Raw genomic sequence first — 10,565 nt, 5'->3', positions numbered from 1 at the left:
ACCCTCAGACCTGGCCATTATCCATAGAACCACCCCTGACTCCTGCTATGCTCTGCATTTCCTGAGCTTCCCTTCCCGGTACTTCCAGAGAAAGAAAAAATGGGGTTGAATTCAGTTGACAGTCTCATAAATTCTACAAACACCTTTTTGGGAGGAAGCAGATTCCTAAGGACAGAACTATCTACATATTCTTACTGAACATTCCCTCATCCTCTCCCTTAGTATCATTAAATAGCATCATTAACCTTCCCCTTTCAAGATTTTAAGTACATTATTATGACAAATACCCCTTTAAAAACAGAACTCTCTATTTAAGGAAATGTTAATCAGCTGAAAGAAACAAAGCCAATTAGTTACATGCTGTTAGTTTTGTTCCTCATTCGTCATATTTCCTTGATGTCTGCAGAAGCGGCTTATTCATTAGAATTAAATTAGACAAATGGCACTCTCATTTCTTCCCTTCCCTTTTGTAGTGTGTAGTCCTTTCTGTGAATTGGTTTTAAGTGATTCTCAGTTGGCCAATCAAGTTACTGCAAATCTGAGTTGTCTTCTTAACCTTTAAGAATTTCTTATAAATTCCTTTCTTGCATGGATGTTACTAGTAGATTTCAGTGGTACTCCCCCATTAATGTCTAGCTCTATCTAATATAGTGTACTAAGGGGAGAATTTTGTCCTTGATAGAGCACTTTGTTAAGGATGGTCAAAGGCAGCTTGCTGGTCTTGGTAGGGTCTGTCCCCTTAATTTAATAACAATAACTGTTCATTAGGCTTATCTCCTTGTCTTCAGAGAGCCTAACAACTTGAAACCTGATATGGTTTCAAAATATTACAATCATTAGATGCAAGGGTACTGTGCATTGGTTATATTTAAAGAAACAAACTAACCTCTTAGAAGCAAAAATCAATCAGCGGTTTGAGATGTGTAGGGAAGAATAATCTACCAGATTCCCAGAGCTGGAGTCTGTATCCTGAGAATGCATAGTCTTTGAAACAGCAAGTGAGAATGGCAGGCATGTTCTAGAATATCAGTCATGCCTCTGTTCTGACTCATATGCATGTTTAGCTTTTCTGTTTTCCATTTAGAAAACAGACTTTCTGGGTCTAACAGTAATTTGACCTCTGCAGTGCCCAGCATTAGTTTAATGAAAGGTCATACTCCTCACTTGTCAAAACCAGCTTGAGCAGAAATGTATTTGCAAAGCGCAAGGCTGGCAGCTTTGGGTGGATAGCAATGGCGGTCAGCTATGATAACAGAACGGTGTCTATCTAAGTACTGGTGCCTGTAAAGTTTTAATGTCTTTCCATCTTTAAGCTCTTGATATTTCTTTCTTTCTCTCCTCTCTCTCTCTCTCTTTTTGTTGTTAGATCAAGTGTAGTATTTGGTGTATCTCCAAGTGTATCTCATGGGATAAACATGGGGATTTTGATTATTCAGACCTAAGGCTGTCATATTGTGTGGTTTTTTAGTAGCAGTCTTTGTTTTATGCTTTTATGTGGATTCTCTTCTCTTCCTATCTTCAGAGCCTGACTTAAATTTGGGTAATATCCATGACAAAAGAAGGCAGAAGATTCATTTCGCTTCTTTTAGTAAGCTGAGATATTAGAGAGGAGGAAGTGGTGCTATGTTTTATTATACGCCTCTGAGAATAAACACTTTTACTTGCCTCAAGCATTTGTTGGAGTTATTAAGTTTGGTTTTCTCTCTTTCTCATTTCTTTCCTTTGGCTGGCTGCCTTGCATTGACAGCATCAGTCTGAGAGTTTGACCAGCCAAGATGATTATTTAGGCAACAGTCATGCTCACTGAAGGCATTTTACTACATATCTCGAAACTAAACTTTGTATCATAGAATGATGGCATTTACCCTTTTGCGGTTTAGATTTTGTAGGCACATGTAGAAAAACTGACATCAGATCCCATGAGAAAGTCATGATTTTCTTGTCTGTGAAGACTAATGTCTTTCATATTAAAAAAAATAAAAAGCTCTGTGTACATGCACTTGATATACCTTTTTTTTAATGTAGTGTGATCAATTTCATTTCTTGTTTACAAATAATACATTTAAGGAGCATTTTCAGTACTTTTTTTTTTTGAAGAATACTGAGTCACTATAGTTGTATTTAGTAGGATTTAAGAAAATAGTCCCAGATCTGAGGCAGATTCTAACTGGTTATTTTAATCAAATTTTCACAGTTCAATAGGTTAATTTCATTACTTGACCTCATCTCCAAAAATAAAATCTTTATAGTAGCATCCAGTGGTCCTAATACTGCAGATTTGAATATTTGTGAATATTAGCATGAAGACTTCAGGTATGACCAGAAAAGGAAGGTAAGCGAGAAATACATCTGAACATTGGAATGGTAGTCACATCATCTCCCTGAGAACATGGGGGGATTTGCCTTCTGTGCTTTCCATTTAGAAGTCAGATTTCTATGTTTAATAGTAATTTGAGTCCTTAGTGCCCCCCTCACCAAGATTTAGGAAGCACTTGTTCTAGTAGTCATTGCCTATTTGTAGAGTGTCAGAATCTCCATATTTCCTTCTTTTTTTTTTTTTTTTGTGGTGAGAAATAGGATGCTATCCCTTAAAAAAACAAACAAAACAAAACCAGGTGCAAGAAGAATAGCATCCTATATTCTAGATTTACTTAATTTCTGGTTAGTACATAGTCATTTTATACCATAGCCCTTTACCTCATTCACACATTCTTGCAAGAAATTTCAAAATGGAACTTAAAGGAGAAAACAGGTTATTAAAATTCATTTTCAATCAGGGTCAACAATTTTTAAACTATGTACTTTGAAGAAGAAGGTTCCAAAAATGACAGTATTGTAGCATTTAACGTAGCAATGCAATACATTTTATTTTTCCAGGGAAATTCCCTAAGAATTTTAATTGCATGATTATAATTTTCATATTAGATGCTGACAAGTGTGTGGTTATTATCAATTTGCATTGTTTGCAACAGCAGAATGAAAAACATAAACACTTCTAATATCATTTTTGTTTGTTTCCAGAAAAGTGACATCAGTGTACAGTGTTTTTTATTCTTCTCACTGTTAGTCATTTCAAATCATTTTAAGTACTTCTAGCAGTTCTGGTAATCATCTAGTTTGTACTGCTACCAAGAGATGTTGTAGGATGTGATAGAGAGCAGGGCTGTGGGAGCCTGCTCTCTTTCCTAGTATTCCTGAACAAAGAGGGACCTGTGTTTCCACTAGTTCTGCTATCACCAATTTGTTGATGAGGTTGAGACTCATTTTCCACACTAACATTGCAAAGATGCCTCTCCTCACTCTTCTTTCTTTCTCTCATCGTGGAGATGCTACACTAAGCTAGAAATCTTAAGACTGGAAGGGATCTCTGAAAAATAATTTATTTTACATTTCATATTTTTACAGTTAAGAAATAGGAAAGTTAGGGAGCACCTAGCTGGCTCAATCGATTAAGCATCTGATTCTTGGTTTCACCTCAGGTCATGGTCTCGGAGTCGTGAGATTGAGCTCCATGTCAGGCTCTGTGCTCAGCATGGAGACTGCTTGAGATTCTCTTTCTTCTTCTCCCTTTGCTTCTCCCCACCCTTGTGCTCTCTCTTGCAGGCATGCTTACTCTCTCAAATAAATAAGTAAATTAAATCTTAAAAAAAAAAAACAAAAACAAAAACAGGAAAGTGAGACACTTTTTCTCCAAGATGATACATATACATTATGGGAGAGGTGAGATGTGAGTCTGGCCTCCCTAAATCCAGGAAAACCAAGATCAGAGTCAGAACACACCATCAAGCCAGCAGGAGCATCATGTGAGAAACATGAAAGCAAGGCAGAGAAAATATGGTGATGAGCAAACAGTGATGAACTTTGTTATTTTCTTCTTTCTTAAAATCTAAGGATTATTTTCAAAATAAATGTTAGCTACAGTTGCTTGAAACCATTTTTCAATAGCATTTAAGTGAAAAACAGTAAGAGAGGAAATTTGTAATAGGGATAAGAAAATGAAATGGAAAAGTAAGATGCTTTTGAATTAAAATAATTTAATTGCAACATAACTGCAAAAACTCAAGGATGTGAGAAAAAATGTAAAGAAGTAGGAAAAATAATGAATATACCTTCTCCCCCAAACCACCACTGGTGTTTTGGCACATTTTGTCCCATCTTTTTGGGGGGGTGCATTTTTCTTTATTATCTGATACCCCTCATATTGAATTGTGTATGATGTTTTTGTGGCTTATCATTGAATCACAAGTATTTCTCATGTCATATTATAAAAACTTTATCAATATAACATTGACTGTATGATATTCTCTTATCATGCCATAGTTCATTTCACTGTCAATTCCAATTTTATTTTATATTTAGGGTATATATAATCTTTGCTAAATAAATGGCATAATAGATATCTTTGTGCATAAATACCCATCTTCATTTTACTTAATTCTCATATAATAGATTTCTAGATCTGGAAATGCAAGATGGATAATAAGTAGGTTTTGAAGAGAAAGGGTGAATGTTAGGAACATTTTAAGGAAGTAGAGAACATTTAAAAACCCTCCAACTTCTAGCCTTTCATCTTTAGGAATCTTAAAGTCTACATCTTTTTTTTTTTTTTTACAGGAATTCCTTTTTTTTTCCGCCCCCTATGACTTTGGAGGCTTCTTGACTCATCCTTTATGCAAATTATGAAGTTAAGTTTCAAGTAAGGCAGAGCACAATATTTAGGTTAAGGAGTCACTTTACCATTTTACCATATTTCTGTTTCTTGCTAAACCTTCTAATTCAGGGCTATATTTCTTGTCTCTCTAAAATTTCCTAGAATTTCTCTTAAATGTCACTAATTTTAATGGCTTAGCAGCAGCAGGGCTACTTTCTGGCAGTGCCCCGATAATGGCATCAAAGAGCTAAAATTTTACTCACTTTGATTGATGAGCTCATTTTGTTACAGAGGACAAATTGGATTTTTTTTTTATACTGGTAATAAAAATTAATGTGTGATGTTGCTTTTCGGATGTCATTGGATCTCTGCCTTAATACAGATTTCAGCAATAAAAGCACTAGCAGATATCTTGACCAGAAAGTTACCTCCCTCCCCTTTAAACTACCCTTAAAAGTAAAAGGTGCTTCTCTAATTTTGTAATCCTGGTGTGTGCATATATATATGTATGTACCGGCCTCAGTGGGGTTGAGGGCTGTGGGGAAAGCGGTGGCAGAGGGGTAGTACTCTGTGTTTCAATTTTCCATCTAACTGTGATGTTTATCTCTGTTTATTTCAGCACCTCCAAGGTTTACAAGAACTCCCGTGGACCAGACAGGGGTCTCTGGCGGAGTTGCCTCTTTCATTTGCCAAGCTACAGGAGACCCAAGACCTAAAATTGTCTGGAACAAAAAAGGAAAGAAAGTCAGCAATCAGAGATTTGAGGTATTAGGTCCATTGTTCTGTTTCTCTGGGGGAAAAATGTATCTGTTGTATCTTTGGTTTGTATATTGCTTGTTTTACTATCATATGAAGTGTGCTAATCACTGAGATATGGCCTTCTTTTTGTTGCTTGTGTTGGAAAACTTAGTTCTAAATGGCTTTTTGAAAAGGAATTTGTGGGTTCAGGTGACTAACTTTTGTATTTAATTGTATCAGGCTCAGTGTTCTGGGTATCCATCTCCCACAACCAAGGCTAGAAGATGAGTGAAAGCTTCCTATGCTCCCAGCTCTTACTGAGTTACTTGCTTGTCCCTGGACTAGTGTATAAGGACAACTGGTTGGTACAGGCCAATTAATTTAAGTTAATCAGAATCTACCTCTGTTGCTGGGAAGGAAGTCGGTTCCATCCAACCCTATGGCCCGGAGTGGGGAAGCAATGTTTTCCCATAGGAGATTCAGGTGCCTATTACAAGGAAGAAGGGGAATGGGTACTGGGCAGCAGATGAAGCTGTGTTTTACAAGTACCATGAACTAAAATGAGAAATTAGCTCCAGTTGTTGGGCTAAGCACTACTCTGGAAGAACATACCCAACCAGGTTGATATTGCAGTTAAACCTTTGAATAAATTACTCAAGAAAGCTCAGTGACTTGAAGATGATGAAGCATAATTCAGATATTACTTTGAATGTTTTTAAGGAGACTAATGGCTCAGAAATTTGCTCATTTGGGAGGTGAAAAATAGGTAATAAGATATGCAGAGAAAAATTGGGAGAAGCACAAAATAACATGCCTGAAATTTAAGACATGAAGAGAATAGCTTGATTCTTAGAGGATACAAAGACCTCCAAACTGCCCCAAAGTGTAAAACTCACTTTCTTTTACCTGAGTTTCTGACATACTTCATAGCCTAATTCATAGCTTGGCAAAATAAAGGCAGTTTCTAGTTTAAAGAAATATAGCAAGTACAAAATTCAGAACATTTTTGATTTTACTCATTTTTTACCAGGTTTCACAGAGCAATAAATGGTCCAGATGCCTTATAAAGGGTATAATTAATTACACTGGTAGAAATTTAAATGTAGACTGCAGTTTACAAATTATAAATTTAAAATTATGTTTGTTTGAAAATCAAATACCTTCAGTGATTAAACATAAAAAAATCTTAATCATTGAGAAATATTTCCTATATCATGTAGAAAATGATGTGTGTGTGATCTTTAGTACACATTTTTTTTTTTTTTAGTTTAAATGAAATTGAATTTTTTTATCAAAGAGAAGTTTGACATCATACTTGCTGGTGACAGTAGGTTCTTGACAAAATCTTGTAACAAAGATTAAATTGTAATAGTAAACATTTCATTACATAATTCCAGATGAGAATCATATAAACACAGCCAAGGAAAATTAGTTATTTTTACATGAAGCATGTATATCAAATAGTGCTGAGTCTTGGGTTGAGAATCTTTAAAATCTGTAATAGTATATATGTATTTTTTTTGTTTTGCTAGTTTATAAAGCCTCTGAGAGCTCTAAATGAGACTGATTTTGCTTCTTCTATCTCCAGTGGCAAATACAATGTCTGGCTTAGAGTAAGTAGGGCACAATCAATACTGGGTATTAAATAAGGTTTTCAAATTGGAGATTGCAACACTAGCATGTAATGTGTAGTATAGTGTTTGTTGAAAGATGATAGGTCTAACTCTAGGAAATAGTTCAGAAATGTAAACATACAGTGACACATATCAGTTAGTTGTTAAGGGATAGGTTATACGCCTTCTCATCACAGGAAGAAAAATTGTTTTCTTTTCTTTTCTTTTTATTGTACCTATATGAGATGATGGATGTTAATTAAACCTACTGTAGTAGTCATTTCAGAATACAGGTAAATCAAACCATCACGTTATATGCCTTAAACTTTATACAGTGATGTTTGCCAATTATTTCTCAATAAAACTGGAAAAAATCAAAATTTAAATTGGCGTTAGGGATATTTAAAACTTTCTCTACATTAAGCCATGAGATGTTTATAAATATATATATCTATAAACATATTTATATATATTTAAATATATATAAATACATACAGATGTTTAATGTTTATAAATTAAATGTTTAAAGTATATAGAGATGTTTATAAATATATATATATTCAATTATGGCGTACTTGTCAAAGATTCTAGCAACTATGAAACTTTTTCTCCCATGATGCATAGTGGATTCACTCTAAAATATATGCTTAATAGAGTTGAAAATAAATTGTGGTGCATTGGGAAGTGGGACATTTTGGCTGTCTCTGTGAATTTAAAACATAAACAGAATGCAGAAAGGACCTGAAGTGGATATATTTTAAAAACATTCGATCTTCCTTCCATATGTTGACATAAGCCTGTTTACACACAAAACCGGGGATTGAGCATCCCAATAAATGTGTTTACAAGGCATTCTCAATTCATAATTTAGGCACATGGAACTATTAGTCACAGGGAAATGCAAAGAATACCTCACCAAAACCAGAAAGCACAGCATCTCAGTGAGCAGCTGAAAGAGCACAGTATAGTTATAGAAAAGACAAGTAGAGGACTCCACAGTTTCGTACCTATATTTATCAGTTTCATCATCATCATCATCATTATCATTTTTGAAGTAGTACTTGAATTAGCTGACAAATATCTAGTATTGCTAAACTGCTTCAGAGTGTAGTCCGTAATGATAGTGAATTCAGGCTTACTCTTTAGGACATTAATTTTCTGCCCGTTGAAGCAAGCCTCCGTTTTACAGCAAAAATGCCCTAAAAATGCAGAAAACGCTAAGCTAGAACAAATACTGGAATGATTTATAGCAAAATTAATGTATGCCGTCAGTCTCTTGGGTTGTGAAAGCCATCTCATTGGCTGCCTAAGTATTAGATCTATGCAGTTTCTCTTCATGGTTTGCTCATCTATACTGTTCAGGATGAAACTCTTTAAGCCAGAAGAGCTGTCTGTGGTGGTATGCATTATGTCTTCACCTTACAGTCCAATTATTGAGTCGATCCACATATGCATACATGCTGTGAGAGAATAATTTGAGAAGGTTATCCATCATAGCAACAAGTCTCTTGCAAAATTAACAGGGTCAAATTGTCCTAGACGCACATACTAGAATATTTTCATGAGTAGACCATGGATGGTTTTCAGTAGACTTTGCATTTGTAGTTACATGTCTTTCCCTTTGTTCAGGAGAAGATTCATTAAATTAAACCAGTTATTCTGTTTTACTACTATGTATCAAAATTCAGTCTTAAAATGCTGCTGTGTTTATTCTGAGCCAAAAGACTGGTTCACCACTGTATTAAGGTTTAGCTGAGAGGTAGACAATTGTAACAACACCTGTGACAGCTATTGTTTCCTCTAATAGGTAATAGAGTTTGATGATGGATCTGGATCAGTACTCAGAATACAACCCTTACGGACTCCGCGGGATGAGGCTATTTATGAATGTGTGGCCTCGAATAATGTGGGAGAAATAAGCGTATCCACCAGACTCACAGTTTTGCGTGGTAAGTACTTCAAGTACAAGGTTGTTGCTTGTATTATTGTTGAAATTCTCTATCCCTGGTGTTCTTTTGTAGGACCACTAAAAAGATTAGAGTTGTCATGACACTTAAATGGGAAATGAATTTAAATACAATGTTTATAAGGGTGAAACTTTTGAACAAAGTGTGGGTGCATTTTCTCATGGGGCTTGAAGAATGCTATCCAGGGAGAGAAAAGAAAATCTCAGAGAAGTACTAATTTCCAATGCCAAATACCATTATGATTTTTGATAGAGTACCTAGAAAAGAAACAGGACATGCTAGTCTTTTCTTGTTAACATTGCTTGTATATACAAGGTTGTTTGCACCAAGGTGGGCCACTACTTTTTACAGATTACCACAGTTGACACTGATGTTTGCAAAATTAAAGGAACATCTTCTACCTAAAGATGAGTTCCTCATAAATGGAGGAATTGAGAAAAACAAAGGCACCTTACGTCTTTATGTCAAAAAGTATGTTTTTATTTCAGTCTTTTATATTTCTTGAACTAACATCTGTTAAGGCAAAGTGAGTGGAAACAGCCCCCTGCTGTGTTTCCTGCTATGTGGCTTACACAGTTTGACCAAAGTATGAGATGACTTGCCAGATCTCCAATACAGTGGGTCTGCTTTCTAGACTTTCTTTAGAATGGCAGTACTAGAGAATAAAGGCTGGTGGTTAATAATACTCAGTTGTGTATCTCTGCATCAACATTTTGTGAAGAGATAAGAATATTGTCCGAATTGGCTACCTAGTACTTGACACTCCAGACTAACACTTCTGTGCCTTTATGTCTTTCTCTGTCACGCACACTTTTGTTTGTTCATTGTGTTTTGCTTTGAACTTCATTTTGCTTGATTCCACCACTTATGAGAATAGACTTTTTTAAGATTAAGGGAAGTGGAAAAAAGGGATCAAAATTGCATTACCACAGAGGAATATAACATGGGTTAAGAACATTTGTTCTCCACTCCGTTTTTTTCCCATTGTGGGATGTATTTACTTTGTATGTTTTACAAAATCAAAAACATTTCCTTCTAGATCTTTGGTAATCTTTGATTATCAAAATCAATTAGTTAATCCAAGAAGCCTAGAAAATGAGATTATTTACTTACACATCTTAAAATATGTTTCAAATATTGTAAATATCTTACTAAGTCTCAGGAGAAATACTGACCAACTGGTTATAGATCTTTTAAATGCATGTAACAGAATGATGCTTAAAAACAAGTAAGTCAGATTTGAGCTACATTTCTGCCCATTATGAGAAGTTACGTTTATATACAAAGTTCTCATCCTCCTATAAACACGTTGAGATGTTGATAAAATATCTGAAAATAAAACGGAATGCATGATTAGGCTTGCAAACAAGAAAGAAGTTTCCAGGTGTGAAAAACAATGAGAGACTCTCCAGAGGAGGGACAATTTATAATCTCATAACCCAAGATAATAACCAAAAGGACTATATGCTTTAGGGCTGGAGTTTTAGCTCTACAGCAGCACATAGGCCTATATAAAACAAAATGAAAGTAAGAAGAGCTAGATAAGCTTTCTGCATAAAGGTGAGAATTCTAGCACTACTTCTATAGTGCAAGACT

General features: G+C 35.2%; 1 protein-coding gene across 1 annotated transcript in view; it reads left to right on the top strand.

The window, feature by feature from the left end:
* The first annotated feature begins 3,247 nt into the window (after positions 1 to 3,247).
* Positions 3,248 to 10,565, top strand: part of PTPRD (protein tyrosine phosphatase receptor type D) — a 325,556-nt gene continuing 318,238 nt past the window's right edge. Inside the window, exons 1-3 of the mRNA XM_044920761.1 lie at positions 3,248 to 3,338; positions 5,271 to 5,416; positions 8,810 to 8,951. Of these exons, the coding sequence (XP_044776696.1) occupies positions 3,248 to 3,338; positions 5,271 to 5,416; positions 8,810 to 8,951 (379 nt within the window). The remainder of the gene's footprint in view (positions 3,339 to 5,270; positions 5,417 to 8,809; positions 8,952 to 10,565) is intronic.

This window comes from Neomonachus schauinslandi, chromosome 13 (genome assembly GCF_002201575.2).
Source record: "Neomonachus schauinslandi chromosome 13, ASM220157v2, whole genome shotgun sequence".
NCBI lineage: Eukaryota > Metazoa > Chordata > Mammalia > Carnivora > Phocidae > Neomonachus > Neomonachus schauinslandi.
The sequence above is the reverse complement of the archived record's forward strand: the minus strand, read 5'-3'. Positions and strand labels throughout refer to the sequence as shown.